The sequence below is a fragment of the Thermobia domestica genome, chromosome 2 (genome assembly GCF_964235325.1).
Source record: "Thermobia domestica chromosome 2, izTheDome1.hap1.1, whole genome shotgun sequence".
In the NCBI taxonomy this organism is placed as follows: Eukaryota; Metazoa; Arthropoda; class Insecta; order Zygentoma; family Lepismatidae; genus Thermobia; species Thermobia domestica.
This window is the reverse complement of record NC_137455.1, coordinates 150,133,064-150,156,963: the sequence shown is the minus strand read 5'-3', so window position 1 is coordinate 150,156,963 and position 23,900 is coordinate 150,133,064. Positions and strand designations below refer to the sequence as shown.

Here is a 23,900-nt window from a genome sequence, read left to right as displayed (position 1 = left end):
ATGCAAGTTCACACCCCAATAATGACTATTAAAATACAGAGACTTGATTTACTAAAAAAGAAATATATATGGCTATAACTTATGTATGAATAAATCTGCACCTCTAAAATTGTGTCGAGCCCTGATATTTTAGTGTTCGAGTTTGAATATATTGTTTTAATTGCATATAATAAATAAACATGGAAGCTATAACACCAAACTTTGACAAATAATGTCGATACTTTTCAGCATTTGGGTCATGAATGAGAGACATCTATGTAGTATTTTTAGTCTATGTCAATATTCAACGTCAGGGAGGTTCATTCTGCGTCGGCGCGAATGGATAGTACATCACGTGACCTGACTGCTTTTTGAGCGCATTTTCCAGGTATGAAATATCCAAGAAAATAATTGTATTTCTTACACTAGCATGCGTTTATATGTTAGCAAAGAATACTTAAATATGCCCGCAGGTATTAGATATATCAGAAAATAAGATTTAGAAAACCTAATATTTGCCCTAGGCATTTTTCATACTGGTAAATCACGTCGGTTGTCATATGTTAAGCCTTAAACAAGATATTGAAATGGCGTCGTCCCCACATGGCTGAGCCGGGCTTTGTTCCACATCTCGTACTTGAGTAGGCGGTAGCGACAAATAGTTAGTACGAAAGTGTGTTACTTGTGTCATATGTACACAAAGAGGAAGTGCAGTATTATTAAAGTAGAAAATATTCGTTGCCAAGTTTGTTGTAAACAACAAAGTTCAGCGACTCGAGAGCTGCATTGCTTCGTCACCGAGGCATAGGTAGTGACTATTGTATATAAGGAAAAAATTTACTTTGATATTAGCAGGGTGGAGAGAAACAGTGCGTACTTTTGCGATCTAATGCACTATACGAGTTATTTCTATTTAACAGGTTCCCTGTCTTAAGTTACAGACGTAAGTGTACCGTCGAGTGAAGGTATTTAATCGATTCCTAGTTTGTGTAATTATATATCGTTTGTGGTAAAGGGAGTGGTTACATTTTGTACAAAACGTAATCATTAGATTTATGTTCGTTGAGAAGAATTGCAAAATTAATTGCTACAGTAATAATATGACTGAAAATGTGTGATTACTCATGATTTCACAACATTGAGTTGTGTATTACCGTCTGGCGTTATATCATTGTGAATTTATATATTTGAGTGCATAACTAAATTGCTTAAAATGTAACTTGCTTAATACAATATAATTATTGTTTTGTTTATTAATTTGCTTGCAGAAGATAAGGAAACAAGCTACTACATGTTCTGTTGGTTTTTGTTGATTTAGTTTTGAACATTTCGTTTCAGCATCTTGTAGACGTAGACTTTAACGTGGGATCTTAGTTACACGAGCTCCTACCATGAATCGAACACAAATATCCTTGCTCAAGGCGCATACCCTTGTGTTAGTTGACGACTTGTGTTAGTTTTCTTGTACACGCAATGAGTGTACGAGTTACATGATGTGTATGCAATTTTACATTAATATTAATGATAAGTGAAGCAATACGTTGATAACAAGTAAAATCTTTTAAAAGTTTGTGAAGAGCACGGATTAATGAACCTAATAACAAATTGCAGAAAATGTGGAAAGGAGGTAACAGCGAAAAAACGTGGCGAAAGCGGACGCCTAACCTCGGAATAAATGCCGATAATTATTATGATTACCGACTGTACAATGCTACATAACAATTATGAAATTCTAGGCTTCTTATTGGCACCATTAGGCCAGTAAATCACTAGAATAGTGCAAAACGTTATCCGTGGATCGAAAACTTTATACTTGATATAATTTAGCAATAACTCGTGGATGTTGAAGAATAGCCGGTTCTATATCTTACGGAAGTTTAAATAATTTCATCGCTCTTAATATAATTTCAAGGATATTTAAATTCTGATACCTACCGGTAGTGTTTTTGTGGAAATCAGATGGCGAAATAATATAACCATTTGCGATATAGTAGGTGTGGTTTTCTTTTAAATTCCATTTAATGGGCATAAATTGTGTTTAATACAAACTTTACCGAATGTGTTACCTAGACATAATGTTGAATGAAATTGAATTTGTTTTGTAGGATGTTAAGTGTGTGGATGTAAAAAATAATTCGTTGTTTACACGGGGTGTTGATTTGTAAGGGGTTTTCTTGACTGTCTGTACTTCGTATATAATTGGCAGTATGGACCGCGGCTTATCTGTCAGTAAGGAAGTGTAATTGTCTGAATCACTGGGTGTTGCCTGTTTTTCGGCCTCGTTAAACTACCTAGGTACCGGTAGTTACTTGTTCAGTGATGGTATTTTATCACATAAATAATCGGTATAATTTTGGAAGTGACGTACCAAAATCAGGTGAAATCACCATGTTTACAGGAGAAATAAGTTGATGTCACGTAAGTGTAGTTACTAAGTACTAACACAACATAATCTAACCTAACTTAACCTAGCCTAAACCATCAAAAACACAGAAAATATAGGAAGAAAGTACGAATTTTGAGCGAAAAATTCTGGCCCCCCGAATCCAAATATCCTACCCTAACCTACCTAAACCATTAAAAAAATAGAGAAAATATAGCAAGAAATTTAAGCAGATTATGCTTGCTCCCCAGTTCCAAAACTATGTCAAATAATGTAAACTATTCTTAAGCTTAACAACAGAATATTGTATTTACTTCTTTCCTCTGTTCATCTCACGATTATGGCTTTTAGGCTAAAATAGGTGTGACTACTGAAAATGAAATGGCAAACTTTACAATAGACACTCCAGCTGCGCATCGATAAGTAGGACCTTTTTAAAAGGTATTGTAGAGTAAGATAGGGATAAGTAGGGTAGGGGCAGGAACAGGTTAGCTTAAGGTTAGGTAAGTTTTGATCCATTTTCATTTTCAGTGTGTAATTCTCGTTTGTGAGTGAATATACCTGCTGGAGCGGGCATTGTAAAGTTAACTCGAATGAAATTACATTTTTTTGTGCTCTTCCGTCTAGAATCTAAGCCGAGGCTACATGTACTAAGGAGTCATGCGCTAGCCATTAGACCAACGCTGCAGGCAGTATTTATTTGTTATCAATTACAGTACGGAAGGTATAACGTCGTTGGCTTCCCGCGAAAAGTTGTAGTGACGTTTATGGGGAGTTGCCAGCTTGGTTACTCGTGGCTTGCTGAACACAGTAGACGCTTGCTGTTGATTGACTACCCTCTTACCACATCCCCAGTAACGGGCAGGTCCAAACGCGGGAAGCCAACGACGTTATACCTTTTGGCTTGTAGTTATCGTATCTACTGAATTGCTTGAATTGCGGTTTCCAGTAGTAAAATCATCTTAGTGTTCGAAATCAATTTTACATTGCTTTCAGTTTAGAAGTGTGCATGGATCCAAATCTTACCTTTTTGTATCATATAGCATCTATTAGTAGAGTGAAGTGAATAGATTATTTACTTAAAGACTGACGCTTCTTAGTCGAATTACTAAAATAATAAGTGGAAACACTAATCCCGTTAACTGCGTCTGTAAGATTTTTTTCTGTTGAACAAAGCCACAGCTTAAGTCCCCGAAACTCCACTAAAAATTTTACAGACGCACTCAAACTGAATTATTGTTTCATTAATATTTTTTTAATATGTTACTGAAGAATGTGGCGCAGCATTAAATCTGTCTTGAGAGTTGCCGAACTTGGGATAAAAGTTAAGAAATTCTATTTAAATTTTGTAGATTATATAGCATCTAGAATAGATTTTGAAGCGCACTTTCATTGGCTTTTCTAATGTCTCTTCTTAGAGCCGAGACTATGAAATTGATACCTGCTGTTTAAAGTGGGATCCGGCCTTCTAATTGTGTGTATCACTATTGGGAGTCGAACTCTTCGACCACGTGCATTAGCCAGAAAGACGCACTGCGTTATTTTTGTTTTGTAACCTTAACAACTAAATCTCATATAGTAGCATCACTAAGTTCTTTCTCATTTCAAAGTATTGGTAACTTTCAATTTACTGTAATATGTTAAAAAAAATACTAAATACATAATCTTTCCAGCCTTAGAACAAAGTAGACATAAATAAAGCGAAATGTATTACTCCGCTTATTACACGTGCTTCAGCAGCGAGAGACGTGAACAGCAAGATCGTCTGCTAGCTTACTGTCGTCGCATAACTTCCGAAGGGTAAGGGTATAGTCGGGAGGCAGAATACGTGGTTATTAAGTTTCGTTCAACCCGCGAGAGTAAAAACAACCGGTGGTCCTAAATCAAGTCCACTATTCTGATCATTTCTAGACCTCCGGTCGCTTGATGCGAGCGGAAGGTCACCCCGTACACCCCCTCCCCTCCCTACTGAAGCTAAAAAATGAGCATTTCAAGTAGATGCCATATCTCCGAAACTAATCAAGATATTAATGAATTTCTTTTTCCGGTTTTATGTCTAAGGCAGCGTTTCCCAACCTTTTTCAATTTCCGGCACATTGTGGGTGTAACTGGAATTCTCGCGGCACACTCATAGATTTTATTATATTTAATGGTATCTTTTTCTGGTACCATTACCATGGTATCTTTTTCTGTGATTACTGATCTCACAGAGAAGAAAGGTCGATCATTGATTTTCCACCATGGTAAATTATTATGCTTATTTTTCATTCTAATTTAAAAATAAAAAAACAATTGCAATGAAATGTTGGACTTAGATTTTTAAAAATACGTTTTCTTTTGCGAAAACTGCATCCAATCTTTCACTAACAAGCAAGATCACTAAATAACGAACGAACAAACAAATCTCTTTTACTTTTAAAACACAAATGTAGGTAATTCGTATGCATGTTTGTTTTGTCGAAAGGATTGAATATTTTAAAACTTGAAGTTACGAAATAGTCTGCAACAATAAAGAAGCAGTAATGGTCATAACGTCATAACAATGATAACAAATACCTTTTTCAGTATTAAAAATGTACAGAAAAGTAACGCGGTATGTAACTTAAAATTGTAGATTCATATTAGAGGTTTATAGTAATGTGCATTTTTCCCTATGTCCTGCAATTTAATTGCTATAGAATTAATGATTTTGTTTCGACTTACTCGCGGTACACCAGCGGCCTATTCACTGCACACCAGTGTGCCGCGACACACCGGTTGGGAAACTGCTCTAAGGTGTGCTTTACGCTTTTGTCTATTCATGCTTTGGATAGATCCAGTGGGTTTTCGGGAAATTTAACTTACACATTAAAAACTGACATATTTTGTCCTTAATATTTTCTTTTTTGCTCTATCTCCCCAATGAGTTGACATATGGAAAAAAACATCTCAAAGTTTGTAGAACATTAAATTATCTTTCCAACGGTACCAATATTGTTAGGTTTACTTCCAAAAATAACTGTACAGCAAGGTAAGTTTGAAGGAAAGTGCACTTTGATTCGAATGCCGATGCTCCGAATGGCACCACTGAATTTCAGCTCACGTCAGTCAATAAAGGTTTTGTTACCGAGATAAAAGCTGCTTTTTCCCCAATATTTGAAGAACCGTTCTCACCCTTCTCCCTTGAGGTCACCGGTCGCTTGATACGACCGTGTGTTAAGGATCAAAATTTTGAGATAAGTAGAGATATCTTTTATAGTGTTAAAACCCATTTACACTTCATATTCAGGTTGATTCAGATTTTTCAACTATTTGTGTGCAGTGTTTCCACCTGTCTTTGAAAATAATTCCTTATTTCTGTTACCATAATGAAAAAGCAAAAAATATAAATAAGGTAAGAACATATGTAAAGATGTCTTAAGTGAGGGCAAACACCATTTACAGGTGATATATAGTGATTGATAACATCGTTGTACACCTGAAGGGTTTTTCTAAAATCAAGTCTGTATTTCCCAATGGTCACTTTAAAAAATGTTTTTGCAGAAAACTCAGTAATTGTATTTTATGTAATTTATGAGAATATTACATCGGACTTTTATTAAATACTTACTAATTACTGGAAACAAGCAAAACTGTAATAATATTCTACATTATCATATCAAAATCTGCGCAAAATTACATGTTTCTTTAATCATTTAAATCCTCATCAGATGAATCATTTTCTGGTGCATAAGTATTTATAAGTAAGTTATAACACTTGTTAGCATTACAGCTACAGGTTTTCATGCACTCCACTGAAGCCTGCACACACGTGCAATTTGTGTCCCACGTATGTTTACATGTGCAAGACTAACTCTGGGCAACTTTTAGCCATAGACTCCTGAGTGTTCCATTTGGGCACCAATTTTCCATTCGTAGTTTGCCAATCAAAATGTTCGAGTTGGAGGAAGTCAATATTCGAGTCTCTGGCGTGCCGCTAAATATATGTTTGCAGGTGTGCTCATTTGATGTGAAACATTAGAGCACACTTCATTGCTGGAAGATGGTCTGCTTTTTCGTGACCGGCCAAATCAGCACAGATAGAAGTTTTTTGTGAATCGGTGTAGAGATACATCGCAAATTCTTCTGCGCGGGCTATCGTCTCATCATCCACATTACCAGATACTATGTTACTTAGCAAGTATGATTTTTTCCATGCTTTCTGTTTCACAATGTCTGCGATCTGACTGGTGGTGTCGCTTCCAGTAAGTACATAAAGCGCTGGCAAGGAGTGACATTTCATCGTTGAGCTCATTCACAATTGAGTGCATTTGAATAAATTGTAATTTTATTGCTGTTCTAATAGATATCCATATTCTTCTGCCTTAATTGTTTAAAGAAAATGTATAAGGAGAACAGGAACATCGGTGTCTTTGGAGTCAATGAGCAGCTGCTTATAACCGCAGCTGAAAGCGGGGTATGCGTGAAGTATTATCCTCGTATCAGCCTATTCATGATTATATTTCAGAAACGGTAGGTCTTCTCCCTGTGATGACTCCACATGAAGTAAGTCTGTAAATTCACCCGAGGTGATAACTAACTATTCGTCTTTCAATGTTATCTGCAGAACCTAACCAGCTCTAAAGAAAGAAATGCTGCGAGGTCAGATTTGTTTTCAGGCAAATCAAACATTTCCAATGTTGAGGAAGCGGACAATCTTGACCTTCAATATTTCTCCTGATATGTCAGTAAATACTTGATGTTCGCCTAAATCTTGTATCTCCTTTAATAGAACATGAACTGTAATGGTCGAATTCGTGAACACACCCTGTTTAGAAAGTTCAGCACACATTTTACAAAAATATCCGCCAAATCACCACCAGTCAGTTCGCAGATATTGGGAAGCAGAAAGCATGGAAAAACCATAAATGCTAAGTAACATAGGATTTGGTAATGTGGATGATGAGACGATAGCACGCGCAGAAGAATTTGCGATGTATCTCTACACCGATTCACAAAAATCTTCTATCAATGCAGTCTGCGCTGATTTGGCCGGTTACAAAAAAGCAAACCATTTTCCAGCAATGAAGTTTTGTTTGTTTGTTTTAATGTACACAACACCACCTGATATAGCAGGTATAATTTTCTAAACAATAAAAATATGTAACGGTAGTATCTGTCTATGTATGCAATAGGGAGTAGTAAATACAATGTAACTATCAAAGTACATTGTCACTCTAAATATCAGGCACTGACTTTTAGAATTAAGTTTACACTAAGTAAGTATTTGCTGCTTTTAGTTCATTTTATTTGAGCTGGATGAAGTTTAGAAGAAATATATTTTCTGTGTGGAACCTAATATGAAATTCTACTCTTTGTCTTTGTATGTCAAAGTTTGGCTTTATATCTAATATACGGTATTACAATGTTGATCATTTCATTATTCTAAAAATTCTTGATAATATGTAAGAAATGTGTCCAAAAGTATCGATATCGGGTATCGGTGAAAAGTGATATCGGTACATCCCTATTGTTGAGACTAACGTTAGTCAGATTTGTTCGTAATATTGGTACGGTGTTTGTATTGCTAGGTTATGGTTTTACATTGTGCTTCTTCCTCAAGAGAAAACTCAGAACAGTCGAATATGCCACGGGGAAAAAAGTAAGTCTTATAGGAGCAAGATTGTTAAATTTCATAAGAATAATACAGGGTGGTCCAAAAGTTGGTATACACCCCAGTATTGATCAACTATAACATTCTAGCTTACGGTTTTATTTGCCACGGCTGTTCTGACAAGAGAAGAGAGGGAGATTATATATCGAAGTGGTAGATGGTTTATACACCAATCGAAAGCACTAATGATGACTATTACGAAACTAATAAGAATTTTCCGAATGAATATACTGTGCGAGTTACATGAATATATAGGGTGTCCAGAAAATCCGTTGCCACCCCCAGATATCGCAAACCGTGAGACAGGTGCGAAAACAGAAAAACACGTGTTTGATCATTTTAAAAGTAAACCTATCAAAGCAAAAAGGGTTGCCCTGGGGCCACCCGCAGGTCCTCAGGTGAGTTCCAACTCTAAAATTGCAGATTGTCCGTGGATCAAGTAGCATATCGTTAGAAAACTGTTTGGAAATGCAAGAAGATGGAACAAGTCTCGACTCTCTAAAATTACCCTGTGCAAAATAGCGGCCGCTCAAAATGTCACCAAATGTATCACTATAAAGTCGATGGCCACCCTCATAAATCTGAAACTGCGCAACAGATGTCAAAACAGGAAAACGCGTGTGTCATAATTTCAAAGTAAAATAATAATAATAATAAAAAATGTCAAAAGGTCCTCCGCAGGGTCCTAGACGGAGTCCTCAAACTTTTCAAGCGGCAAGGGGGGTTAAGTAGCATATCGTTTGAAAGCTCTTGTTAAATGAAAACAAATGGAACACGTATGCACGCTCTACGATAACACTGTGCAAACATCTCGGGTTTTAGTTTTTCTTTCTGTAGTCGGGTTTTAGTTTGTTCGCACTTTAATTCTTGTACTCAGCGGAGAGAAAGGAAATGTCCCTATTGTGGATTCTGCTCTTTGGGCATATGACTCGCACCGTATATGCATTTAAACCAATAATATTACAGATTCTTAATAAGCATAGTTAGTGTTTTTGATTGGTGTATAAATCATCTTCCACTTCGATATATAATATCCGTCTCTTTTCGTTTTACTGTTCTTATATTTTTTTTTCTTTTCTTTCTTTAGTCTTCTTTTTTTCTTTATACATTAATGGACCCCGAAGAGCAGAATCTCACAGTAGGGGCATTTCCTTTCTTTACATTGCGTACACGAATTAAAGTGAAAACAAACGAAAACCCGACTACTGAAAGAAAAACTAAAACGCAAGATGTTTGCACAGTGTTATCGTAGTGTCCAGACTTGTTCCATTTAACAAGAGCTTTCAAACGATATGTTACTTGCCCCCCCCCCCTCTTGCCGTTTGAAAATTTTGATTAGGTCCCCGTCTGAGACCTGCGGACGACCGTGGGACAAATATTTTTACATTCAGTCATTGTAATTTTGAAATGATGATACACATGTTTTGACATCTGTCTCACCATTTCAGAATTACAGGGTGTCCGAGAAGTCCTTCCCTGATTACATAAATTGATAACTCAGGCTAGAAATAAGATAGAAATATGAAACTGGTGTTGAATTGTTTACAAACTATAAAAGTTTTTGTCTGTGTTAGGTTTGTTCTGTTTTACCAAGTCTCACTTATCACCTCATTGGGGTTTGGACGTCCGTGCCTATCTCGATAGGACATTTCCTGGGCGATGGATTGGTCGTGATGGACCAAGAGCTTGGCCTCCACGCTCTCCTGACATAACCCCATTAGACTTCTTTTTCTGGGGTTATGTCAAGGATGAGGTCTACCGAACACGTGTACCAGATCTTGAAACCCTGCAGCAACGAATAACCACAGTCGTTGCATCGATCCCTCCAGTGATGTTGGCTAATGTGTGGATGGAAATTGAATATCGCCTTGATGTGCTACGTGCTACCAAGGGTGCTCATGTGGAAGTGTGCTGATGTGACCAAAACTTTTATAGTTTGTAAACAATTCAACACCAGTTTCATATTTCTATCGTATTTCTAGCCTGAGTTATCAATTTCTGTAATCAGGGAAGGACTTCTCGGACACCCTGTATATGGATAGCCATAGACTTCGTAGTGATGTTTTTCATAACATTTTGACCCGCCTGCTATTTTGCACAGGGTGATTTTAAAGAGTGAAGACTTCTTCCGTCTTCCTGCATTTCCAAACAGCTTTCCAACGATAGGCTACATGACCCCCTTACCATTTGCAATTTTTGAGTTGGACCCCGCTTAGGACCCTGTAGGTGGCCCTAGGGCAACATATTTTGCTTTGATACGTTGTACTTTTAAAATGATAAAACACGTGTTTTTCTGTTTTCGCATCTGTCTCACAGTTTGCGATTTCGGGGTGGAAACGGAATTTCTGGACACCCTATATATTCATATAACTCACACAGTATATGCATTCGGAAAAATTTTATTGCAGTTTCTTAATAGGCGTCATTAGTGCTTTCGATTGGTGTATAAACCATCTTCCACTTCGATATATAATCTCCCTTTCTTCCCTTGTGAGCTTAAGATATAAGTAAAAAGGCTTTAAGAACAAATAATAAAGAAGCTAAGTCTATCTGATGGATCACAATAAGAAATTATATAAAAAGCAATGAGTTGATCAGTACCGGGCTGTATACCTACTTTTGGGCCGCCCTGTATAAGTTTTGAACTCTCTTGAACACCCATGTTCTTAACTTGTCCGTATATTTTTCAGCGATTGTTTATCATCATCCTCAGTACGTATACATTAAGATATTTGTACTATAGAAAAAAAAAAAAATATACTTCCTTGACGCCAAGCATAACTCTTAATTTAGTTTAAAAACCCACTTAAAGAGTTAATGTATTTTTTTTTTAGCAACACAATGTGACTTCATGTTACCCTTTTCCCCTGTCTGACAATTCTTTAATCAAGTTCGATGTGTACAATAGTTAATTTTTTACCTTTGCCAATAGGTTTTTAAGTCCAGTATAGAGTCCGGAAGGGATGGCTTTTTTCTGGAATTCATAGTAATTGTCTACTTTTGACATGAAAAACATAAGCCTACCCGTGTCTCATCAAAGTAATATATTTTTCCACTCTCTGTTTTGAATTTTCTAATTAAACGGAGATTTTTTCTTCTCCATGGTACAGTGTTGTCCCTATCAACAACCGACGAACTTCTTGGTGTGCGTCTGCATTTGAGTGTCATTATTTTCGATAGCTTATGGAGAGTTGTGCGAGAAAAAAAAGGGAGAAGACCATCATCCGTATTTATAACCGCAAGATTATTATTATTTTTAATGTTATTTCAGTTCAGAAAAAAGAAATGATACACCTTCGGTCTAATTGCCGATTTTGTGAAGTAGTCATACTTTTCCGAGAAGGAAGTACTTGTGCGCATGCTTTGGGATTTTTAAACTGTTCTTCATTCAGTTTATGTCCAGCCATGTCAGCTAATTCTTCAAAAGTTAAATTAGAGTGCTGCTATCTTAAAGAATTGAAGACATTTAAAATGCAACGGTTCCTAACCACTTCGAAACGTTTTTTCGGGCTAATGTTTTATTACAGAACTGGAAGGCATTATGAATTATCGCTTCACTTAGCACTAAATATACGATTGACTGCAAATTATTAGCTATACCTTTATTAATAAATACAGTGTGTCTGGATGAAAAGTATACCGATAGGAAATTTGAATAACTTGAGAACCAAAGTGATGGAATCGTTCAATTTTGTTTTTGGGAAAGAGGAAACAATAGAATTTTATGGCCAGCAGGACTTCACGCATGCGCATTACTCGTACGCAAAATGGCATCCTTTACCGTTTGTCAGAAAATTCAGTGGTGTTTTTGGTTCGAAGAATTCAAGTCCACTGTAAAGCTTACGGGGGAGATTTAGACGACAATATGAACAAGAACCACGACATTATTAGATGGCACAGACAATTGCTCTGTGTTGAAGAAGAAAGACTGAAAAAAGAAAGGAAAAAAACTCAGTAAAGAAGAAATGGAGACGGCTCGGGGAGCCTTTAACCCTTATCCGGGCAACCGGGGCCTCCCAGGCCCAGTAGCTTCATTTTTCTAAAATTTCTCAATAACCATACATATTTCGAAGACATAAAATACTGAATTCTTCTATCTTTCGTCGAAGTTAAAATCATGAACATATCGAGTTGGTAAAGCTAATGTTTTTTTTTTTTTTTTTTAAATTTGAAAATCTTTTCCTGACGTAACCGGACAACCGGGGCCTAGGAGGCCCCGTATAACTTTAGTGAAATTCCTGTCAAATATAAGATCAAATTGTCACATAATTATATATTGAACACGTGACTATTGTAACCTTTAGTCGGAACAGTATGCGGCAACAGACATTGAATTTTGAGTGTTCTGTACTTAAAATATATACTGGGCCTGACAGGCCCCGGTTGCCCGTTTACGTTACAAAAATGTCTGGACCGGATTTGCTATTCTGCTTGGCTTACAAAAGCGTGACACGAAGTTTCGCTACTTGACAAGAATATACCTGTACATTCTAGACTAGTCTAAACAATAAGTGACAATAGGCATTGATTTTGTGTATTCTGCACTTAAAATATATACTGGGCCTCACAGGCCCCGGTTGCCCGTTTACGTTACAAAAATGTCTCGCCCGGATAAGGGTTAAGCTAAGTGCACACAAATTGATATGGCGTGTAAGTATAAAACTGCGAATCCTGCGTTCAACTGTGCATAAAAGGTTACGTATCAGAACCTACCTGCTACAGCTAGTGCAGATCTTTAGTTTAATAACAAATCGTGCCGATATGAATTTGCTATTGAAATGCTATCACATATTGATAGGGACAGTGATTTCCTCAAAAAGGTAGCTGATGAAACCACCTTCAATACGTCAGGTAAGGTGCATAGGTATAACTGCAGGATATAGGGTGAGGAAAATCCACATCGGTTTGTGGAACATGAACGTAACAGCCCAAGATTAAACGTATTGTCTGTGTTAACTGAAAATTGTCATAGGTCCATTCTTTTTTTAAAGAGGCTACAGTTGTAGGAGCAACGTACCTAGCAATGTTGGAAGATTATGCTGTACCTCGGATACCACGGGAATACATAATCAAACAAGACGTGGCTCCTCCCCATTATGCCTGTTGCGCGAGAGAATTTTTTAAGCAATTCGAGAACAGTTGGATTGGAAGGGGAGATCCTATTCAATGTTCCCCGACATCGCCTGACTTGGCCTCTGTACTTTCTTCTTGGGAGTACCTGAAGACTTCGTGTACCAGACCCAAGTTCGATTTGGATGATCTAAGACAAAGAATTATCGATGCTTGTTGATCAGTGAGACCTCAAATGTTAGCAACTTCTGGAGGGAGGTTGAATACCGCCTTGATGTTTCCCGAGCAGTAAAAGAGGCACACGTGGAGGTGTACTGAGGTGACTTGAGTTTTTTTTGGTGCTGAATATAATATTATCTTCTGTCCTCTTTCTGAAGAACAAAACCGGACGATTCTATCACTTACACTTCTCGAGTTACTCAAAATTCTTATTGGTGTATTTTCATCCGGACACAATGTATACGCACTAATTACACTGATATTGTATATATACACTCGCTACAGGTGCTAATTTCATACAATAATTTGCACACTCGATATTCTGTGTATTTGATCACACAAAAAGACTATATACATTCCTTAAAATTGTATTTAATAAAATAAATAGCCTAAATAAAATTAAACCTCGAAAAGATTGGTTTACCTCACACTTCTCCCAGTTCGAAAATAATTGAAATTATAACACACGAGTCCTAGTTTCCACAAATTCAGTTTAACAAATACAACTGAAGTCAAATCTTTAGTATAAATAATATTCATTTTTATTTTTAAGGCAAGAATAAAAATAGTAATTATTGGTAGCGGGGCTCGAAAGTAGTTAAAATAACAATACTTTCTCAGCGATATCAGGTGCGAGCGAATTGAGGTAAACACTTTTACACGATACTGTACATTAGAAAAGTTTACTTCCCTGTCCAGATCGATGAACAACATGTTTTTCCCCTTCCGCGATGGCAAAGAACTGGGCAGAAGGGGTGTTTGTTTAGATTGCCTGTCAGGTTATCCTAAATGGACCGTACTAAAGAGACAGCTCCTGCCAAAATGTCATGAAGGTCGTGCTCGGTGGATGTTTTGTGTGGTTGAATTTACATGGAATAACCCTACAGTGTATTTCATATTTCTTGTAAGTGGCTGGTCAAATTGATGTTAATGTTTTCAATGTATTTTATGGATATAGAGCTCGATCAGAATTGAATGCTGGATGTGACTGTACTTAAACATTTCGAAGGCCAAACTGAGCATGTTTAAAATGTCATATAAGACATTGAACAAAGATCTCAGAATAAACGTTACAGAATTTCAACCTGTAGTTCACGAAGGGCTCAGTGGATTACGTTCAATTGGGTAATGTGATCAGCGTCATTATTTTGTGCTCGGTAGCAGGGTTAGTTGATTTAAATCCAATTTATTTTGCTTAAAACTGAAATAAATTGGAGCATTTCTGACCATTTTTGGACACTAATCGAGCGTCAGTCTGAAACTGGCATCTTAATCTGTATTATGTGATGGTAGGATACTGCAAGTTTAAACAAAATATCTAATATTTTAGATTTAAGTGAATTGTCATTGATAATATACTTAATCATTTCATATTGTACAGGAAACTTCATGAAACCATTTAACATTCAATACTTATAGTTTTTAGTTCAGAGTTGTACACATCTGGTAATACATATTACAAACTTTTTACCGTGATTGAAATTTGAAACGTCCTTTAGGTAAGCGCCTAAACAGTTTAAAATTAAGTTTTTTTTTCTTTTTTATCATCATATTTTAAGATTCATATGCTAAGGAGGGAAGGTGATTTTGCTCCAAAAATGGAGGGTTTCAGCAAACTCTTAAGCTAAGAAGATGAAAGTCTGTTTATGAGGTTACCATACGTAGGTCAGTGATTTGGAAAATACCACTTCTAAGGGGAGAAGGAGGAGATTTATTTATTTCCTTCCAACATTCAGATCACTGTTGTCTGTCCTCTCATCACGAGAAAATGGCTAAATCATTTGAAATGGATCTCTGAATATAATACTTGGCTTTTTATCATCTCACTATGTGTTAAAAAGTATGCCAGAAATAATGTATCTCGTGAGTCGCTCAAGTTCGGATGATTAAACTGCTAATGTAAAATAATTAGACACGTGGGCAGTTTTAGAAAATTCCGCTTTTCTTAAATGAGGGAGGAGGTTTTTCTTAAAATACTAAAATAATCTCGCAGTTCTCTCTAATCACGGGAAAATAGCTGAACTGTTCGAAATGAATTTTTGAATATAGCACCTGACTCGAGCCAGGTTTTTATCATGTAATTTTCAATAACATGCGTATGCTACGTGGAAGAAGTTGCATGCCGAAAATTGCACATCTCACTATCCTCTCATGTTAACAGAGATGAAACTCAGTATATAAAATTGAAAATATGAAAATATGTTGACACATGCGCGAAAAATGATTGAACCGTTTAAAATTAAGTTTTCAACATAGGTATCACCGGGGTTGACCATGGTGTTCACCATTAATCCTAAGCTTTAATTGAAATGCGTTTCCTAATAAGGTTAGAAGGGGTGCGGTAAATTTTTCGCAGAGAATAACGGCTGCACCATTTGAAATAGATTTTTGAAAATGATAAATGTTAGTTCGAGCGTGGTTTTTGTTATTTCATTTTCATTCAAATATGCATCTCAAGGGGGTGGATGGAGAAGGGCATTCAAATGTTTGCCATAATCATATTCTTCCCGTGCTAAGAACAAGCATTTCAGGTAGTTGTTAATAAATAGAATGAAACATTTAAAATATCAAAGAAACTGGTTTTGATTTGAAACACTTTTCTATTAAAATATCTTACATATTGTGTCCTTTGTCATGCTGAGTGCAGATAACTTCAAATATTTATATTCATGTACAGTGTATAGTGATACAGATTCGAATTGCATGTTTTGAATAATATTGTAATAAAGCAAAAGATAACTGATATTCTTGATTGAAAAATTACAATTGTAGATTTTTTTTTAAATGTCAAATTATAAATACAGCGCTCGCTGTGTACCATAATGTAAATGTTTTCATTTTGCAAAATGGAAACACACACTCCATATTTCACTTTGGTTGTGTACTGATTAAAATGCTTAAAACGAAAAATAGATTCCATACATTATCTTTCTTTCATCCAATCATTGAGAATTGAATTTACTAGATCGCGGTGACTGCATTCATTCTGTTTGCTGAACAACATTGTATTGCTACTTAGTAATTGTCATGTGACAGACACCTTGCAGGGAAAACATAATGGAAATTACTGGTTTTGCTTTTATTCTAACACCACTTAATAAAGAAACCTGAAAAGTTCGTAATTCATCAATTATGAAAAGGAGCATAAATTAAATTTGATAAAATCGATTAAAATAAAAAAAATCAACAAAAATTATTTAAAAAATGATTTTATTCAACCCTGTTGGTAGACCTTCTCTGAACTTAAGTAGCTTTTTAATTGCCTCTTGGTACTGATTTATCTATGTACAGTGTCATCAATAGGTATTGACGAAAGTACAGTACAATGCATATAGTTTGCAACAGGGTTGGCTGGTTTAAATAAACAAACAAAAAAAAAAAAAAAAAGCTTTAAATCGTGTGAACTTCATGGTGACGTCTCCACATATGAAACCATCTGCACTACGTCTGCAATACAAGGGTATAGAAAACTATAGGTTAGGGTACTTCTTAACTCCCCAGCTTATCACATCACAGTGAAATAGATTAAAAAAAAGTGAAATGTAGGTTTTTACAAGGATTTTGATTAAATGTTCTATAAATATTAATACATTTGTATATATACAGCTACTGTTGTACAAGGGCGTTTTTTTTTTTTCACAACCTGAGCTAAGAAAATTCTTCTATTATCATTTCCTTTCATATTATGCTTAAATGAATGTAAAAATCGCAATTTCAAAGAATTTACATACTTTCGATCAAAATTTGTTGAACAATGTAATTGAAAAAAAGTTAGGAGTTGTGATTCAGTCCATCTAATCTGGTTGGCTGAGCATACCGATATCGAGAATGATAGAATTTATGGCTGCTTTAGGAGCGGGTTCGGTCGCGTAGTTGTTAACATATCGGTACAGTAAGCAAGAGACCCGGATTTGAATCCTGGTTCAGTCGTGGATTTTTCATTCTCCATGCATCATTTTGCATCAGAAAAAAGTACTTGCCAAAGATCTCATATAACAATTTGACACATACTTTTCAACAGCTAATTGTCACCGTTTTCGTGTTCATTACATTGAAAATCGTACTGTTTATAAAACTATATATTCTGACCAGTTTCTTGTAGAAATAGTGTTAATGGATCATGAATTACTACCTTTAAATTGACTTGTCCGGTAAAAGATTCTTTTAATTATATATCTATACAATGCTACGTTTCTGATACTATTTCACTTAATATGAAGAACCAGTACTAATATTCCAATGAGTTACTTTGACGAAACTTCAAGTCCGTATTGTTTTCCTTGTTCTACGGTACTCAACTAAAATTGTTCCAATGCAGACAAGATACCGGGTTATATCTTCACTCCAAACTTAATTATTCCATTATGAATCTTGACAACTGTATGACAAGTGGTCGTTGATACGTATGCGTTCAATTGTTACAGGAGTATATCATGGGATAAGTTAACATTCGCATTCTCTTCAGACTGATTTTCTTCTTTTCTGTTCCTTCCCGATTATAAGCTACAGTGCTTATGCAGTTTTATTTATATTTATGTTCTCGAAGAAACCGTGTAAGAATTTACATGCATATAATATCTAACTGTTTAAAACTCATTACTTTTTTTGATAAGATGTATTCTTCTTTACAGAACTATTTGTAAATAGTGAGTGTACATAGTGTTTGTAAAGATGAGCTCAGCTAGCCGCTCCACCCCTCGAGGTGGAAAAGGTGGTAAAATAGATGGTGGTTCAGGAAACAAACCACAGAAGACAGACACAAAAACAGACTCTCCAAAAACACCTGATCTTAACCCGAAAGTGCAGGTAAGTCTTCTATTAGTTTATTAGTATTTATTTATTTATTTTTAAATTTAGCGAAGATACCGTAGATGTCCAAAGATTTACGTGTAGTATAGCGTAATATTGGTATCTCTCTTTCCTTAGCGAAAACAAGATAGCAGGAAGTCACAAATTCAGCGAAAATCTAGGCAAAAAACTTCTCGTGATCCTATTACGTTATAAAGATAACCTTTTCATATAAACTCCCCATTAAAAATAAATGGACCCGTGTTCCAACGTTTTTGGGAATTTCCATTTTAAGGGGGAAGGGGAGCATTTTCCAAAATTTGAAAGCGATGTTGCCTGTTGTTTCTGATGGCATCACGGGGAAACGGTTAAGCAGTTTGAAATGAATTTTTGAACATACAGTATTTAGTACCTGCTCTTAGCTGAGTTTTTGACTTTGACTTGGAGTTTAACGTCCCGTTCAGCAGCCAGGCTATATGAGTAGCTTTTTTTATTATATTACTTTGATTCAAGGGCACATCGTATGGGAAAGGAGATGAGGAATTCAAAATTCATATATATATATATATATATATATATATATATATATAATATAAAATATAAATACAGTATGTTATGAGCCAACAAAGCTAGGAAGATGAAACTCGGTATTTAAACTCCTAATTAAAATAAGTGGGTATATGTTCCGACGTTTTTGAAAATTTTCTTTTTAAGGGAGAGGTGATTTTTCCATAATTCCTTTGTCCGTATTGAAACCGGTGTTGGATGTTGTTTTGATTTGGCACGAGGAAACGGTTGAACAGTTTGGAGTGAATTTTGGAACATAGTTCAGTATTATTATTTATTTATTTACTTTGATTAAAGGGTGCATCATAATGGAACTGGAGGAAATTCAAAATATATCATTAGCACGTCAAATTAGAAAGATGAAATTCGGTATATAAACCCCTCATTAAAAATAAGGGAATACGTACGTTACTTCCAGTTCCTGAAAATTTCAATTTCAAGGAAAGAAAGAGGGCGTTATTCATGATTTCTTTCTTCACATTTAAATCGACTATGCCTGTTGTTTGTGATCTCGTTACGGAAAATGGTTGAACAGTTTGAAATGAAAACATAGTAGCTATCTCAAGCTGGGGTTTTATCATGTAACTTACCTTATAGATGGTCTTCTAAGAGAGAAAGAGTGGTTCAAGTTTCATGCCAAAAATAGAATATCTTGGAGTATTTATTAATAAGTTTTCATTGATATGCGTATCCTCAGGAAGAGAAGAGGGTCAAATATTTTCCATGAACCTAATTTTTCTGCGTGTAAAAAACTGGCATTTCAGCTAGTATGGAATAAAAAGTAATGCGAATACGTTACTTTTGTTTTTGTAGTACATACATGCGTATTAGTATAAACAGATAATAAAATGTCTTTCTCCATGCCTCAGCTAATTACAAATCGAGGAATTTTCACTTGAAAAAGGAGAGTACTAAAGATATACTACCTCTATATCCTCAACACTGACGGCAATCAGATCGTGAAACTTAATTCTTCTTGCGTATCTAATGGAGTATGTGAAACATAGTACAATTATTGTATGTCACAACAGCCATTTAATCTTAAGAGTTGCGGATCCCTATGTTTATTTTCAAAGCAGTGTGCAGACCTCACACCTTTAAATTTTGGTATCTGTGTGTAATAGTAGTAGAGAGGTAGGTAGCAATTCTAAAATCAATTAAATTACGAACCTTTATTTATATTAAGTATAGACGCAAAACATGAAATTTTACGAGGGTTAGTTAAAAAGTTCCCGGAATTCTGTTGTAGCTCTTTATTACCACAGTATAATTGCTTTCAAATTTGACATCTTCAGAACACATACAGACACTTGTTCCTCCGCTTTTGCGATTGATGTGAATACCGACGAAAGTCTTCTTTTGATTGATATCTTCCTAAGTTCAGGCGTTGCCTGGTTTTGATCTTTTCTGCGTTGGCGAAACGGAATAGCCCCATTTTTAGCTGTCGGAAGAGCCAAAACATCTGATGGTGCAGAACTGTTTTTAAGGCTTTGAAAGTCTCGGAAGCAGATTTTCCCTAATTTGTACGTGAACTTGATGTTTGCGCGTTGCTCGATCTGTGAAATTGCACCAACTGATCACTACACACTTCTGCGTTCAGCTGCATTACTCGTACACTGCCTATTATGACGCGTTAATAGTTACCAAATTCATTGTGATTGCATCACAAATGCGAAAACTAAAATAGCATTCTGGGAGCTTTTTGATTTTTCCTCGTATATTTTAAAGCATGCCTCGTAGGGCGGTGAGAACAAAGATCTTAATATTTCATGGTATATCGAATCAGAAATTTTCATGTTTACTAAAAATCTTAATTTTGAATGTGTATGAAGCTCCAAAATTGCCACTGTTATTAAAGCGGTTACTATGACTTGTTTGTTACGATTTTATCCAATCTATTCAATATTAAGACTCGTCACTAAGCTCACACCTACTTTCTTGAATTTTAATGAATATGTTAAAGACAATGAAGAATAAATGTAGACAGTAAGTAAGTTAATATTTACAAAACGACATTATGTGAACTAATAATTGTTTTCAAGTTGCCCTCCCCCCCGTATAGTGTATAAATTTGGGTGCCCAATAATTCTGTCTTAAACGGTCACTAAAATTTCTGGTCTACAAGTGAAGGTTTCGAAACGGCTCACTTTTTTTTCTTTCTTTTTTATTTTGTTTACATTTTTGATATTCTCCATTGTTTTTAAGTTACTAAAATTTTAAAAATGAGTGTGAACTTAGCAAAGAGCCTTCAATATATGTGGTAAGCCTGGATACTTTAAATTATTTTAATGCATAAGAAAATTATTTTAATGTATTAAGAGAACGTTATCTATTCCGTGTGAGAAAGGAATTAAAATGTTACAGCATGGCTGTGTTTCTTGATAATGAGTACAGTGAAAATTTCAATATCTATAATAGCTATACAAAGGAAACTTAAAGCTGAAGAATTGAGAATAGACTAACTGTAGGTTTTCCTAATAGCAGATACTATAACTGTCAGTGTGCAAATGATAAACTAGCTGAGGATGATAGCAATACTGATACTTCATTTAACAGTAAGTCAGTCAGAGACATAACGATCATTTATTACTTCTCGTGAAGTAGGTAAATCTCAAGAGCGGAAGATCCATGGTAAAACGTAAAAAAGATTTATTTTTAAAATAAGCTAGTTATATAATATTAATAATAATAGTAGTAATAAACTTTCCACATTCGGATTCCTCAAGTGTTGAAAAAATAAATTGTTTTAAGATATATCGCAAAGTAACAAATGCTTCCGAAAATTATGAAGTGTGTAAAAACAGTAAAATATTACTAACCTTATTATCTGGTAGTTGGAGCGTGCGGATTATTACTCGGAAGCCCCGTAATATCAAGCTAGGCAAACCATAGAGCAGGTAGTGTTTTGTTCTCACATAAGGGATCAGGCAAATCTTGCCGTTAACTACTGTCATTGCTAATAAGTAGTTTAGCTAATTACATAAATAGATTATGGCAAGGAGTAAATGTTCCCCGAACAGTTCCTTTGTAATCTGAAAGAAGTATACAAGGTGTACCAAAAAAGATTTATCAATACTTGACTTATCATAGTTTACTGTGCTACGGCCAATATAAATCTATTTTACTAGTTGACCAGAATGTATACACACAACTTATTTGTGTATTAAATCATTCGTTGTAATGTAGAAATGAAAGGAAGATATTTTAGTTAGTATTAGTCAATATCTGCAGCAAGCTAGAAGTAAGCTGTTGACACACACACACATAAAAAAATAAGTTAAAAAATATTGTAGTAGATATACTTCAAATAAGTAGAATAAAATTTGTGGTACCAAAATTGTAGTTTCTAAAATTAAAATGCTATATTTGCCCAGTAAATTCCTTTTTAAATACAAGCTGCTTCGTTGGTAAGCGGTTAGTGTATACGTCTTTGGCGTGGGGGACCCGGGTTCGATTGCCAGCGGGAACATGTTCGGATTACACGTTAATCAGTAGGTCCCGTCTCATATAGCCTCGCTGTTGAAAGGAACGTTAAACTCAAAATCAACTCCTTTTTAAATATTAAATTTGATATGTTGGGTATATCTTCACACATTTGAAACTTTGTATGCAGAAAGTTGCTTCATGTTTATAGTAGAGTTCGATCGCTAGCACTCATGAACACATCTGAGAAGTTATTGTTAATAGTTCGAAAATGCAGTGTATTTGACATGCAGAAAAACGGCTGTGTTGTATGTTTGTGCGTGTGTTGTCATATGGGTCTAAAAATTACGGCCTTTTGGGAGGGCTGTGTTTGTGGCCTTCCTAACATTAGTTCTAGTTATAGCCAAATAAGTGAACAGTGCAAGGATTTCCGTGTTTCAGAGAAAGGGATGAACGCTGTCGAATCGCAACGGACATCTTTGCCTTCGGTGGTCCTTCCAATATTGGGTATTGTAGATATCGGAGGTCCGGGCGTATCGCGTCGAAGTACAATAGCAAGGGTAGTACGACGTTCTTTCGTGACCGTAAATCGCATAACTGCGCAAAGTTTACATCTGGTAAACAACCATACAGCTCGATTTTATATACACTTATCTCTCAGGAAGACAAGGAGTCGAAAGTTATACAAATGCCGTGGAATTTTGTAGTGAGTCTGGATGAGACTTGCGTATCTGTCGGAATGTGATGAAAGAGGGCCATCCTTTGTCGTTTGTGATTCCATAGATCGTTCTGATTGGGTATATGAATTGTGAAAAGTTTTCCTCATGGCTTTGATTGTTGGTGGTTATTGCTATAATGGAAAATTTACGCTTCGGAGGATGGACTGAAAGGGTAAAATAAATGCAACTTATTATCAGACAAGCAAACATTTTGGAGCTACTATACCGCCATATTCCATCTCCACATGGCCAGCGATACATCTCGCGTTGTCACAAGGACAAGGCGTCCAGTCATACAGTGAAGTAAACTATGATTATTCGGTGTACGGTGAATGTGTCTATGGAACAGGTAGCACATGAAACTGGGATTCCATGCAATTTCTTTTACGGATATTCTTGTGAAGTTCCCAGGAACGTCGAACATGGATTTATTGTGGGTTCCTTAGTGGAATGGGCGTTAGGCTTTTGTCAAGAGGAATGGAACAATTAATCGAACTATGCTTTAGCGCAGTCTCTTTCAGTAGAAACTGGATGCAGTGACCAACATATAGGCTTGCACGTTACGTTGCGGTATTCTTAAGCTAGCCCTGCCCGCTTGTCAAGTTGCTAATACAGTGGCTTTAGGTGCACGTGATCCCAGGTTCGATTCCCTGTTGGAGATTATTACAATTTGAACGCAATTCGGTTGTTCGGATTTCACCTTAAACTGTAGTTCCATGTCATATAGCCTAGCCTTGGTTCTAAGAATAACGCTATATTTCAAGAAATTTCTTCAGTTGGTAAAAGTGCCAGATTCGTTACCATAAATCTGAAAGTATCGTCTGTACTCTGTATAAGCTGATCCCAAAATGAAACATAATAAATATAACACATGGCTTTGTTTATAGTCGGTTTTGGTTAAAAGTAAGACTGATCAGATAATAGGAAGACTATTAACAGCTACTGTGGCAAATTGAAATTTGCCTTGTGGTTGCTTTATCGGTTAGTTTTCTTTAATATGAAAAGCTATGTAAAAGTACTCTACACTGAGATGTTTGACAGTTAAAAGGTGTTGAGAAATCAGTTTTGCCTGTTTACACATAATTTTGTAGTAGAATGTTGTGAAGCTTTTTGTTTTGTA

General features: G+C 35.7%; 1 protein-coding gene across 9 annotated transcripts in view; it reads left to right on the top strand.

The window, feature by feature from the left end:
- Nucleotides 1-245: 245 nt before the first annotated feature.
- Nucleotides 246-23,900, top strand: part of LOC145676199 (protein lingerer-like) — a 143,278-nt gene continuing 119,623 nt past the window's right edge. For 5 of the 9 annotated variants that reach the window (XM_081747158.1, XM_081747160.1, XM_081747120.1 and 2 more), the window contains exons 1-2: nt 246-367; nt 17,915-18,089. In XM_081747158.1, the coding sequence (XP_081603284.1) occupies nt 17,955-18,089 (135 nt within the window). In that variant the 5' untranslated portion in view covers nt 246-367; nt 17,915-17,954. The other 4 variants (XM_081747143.1, XM_081747128.1, XM_081747135.1 and 1 more) reach the window with 4 other exon arrangements.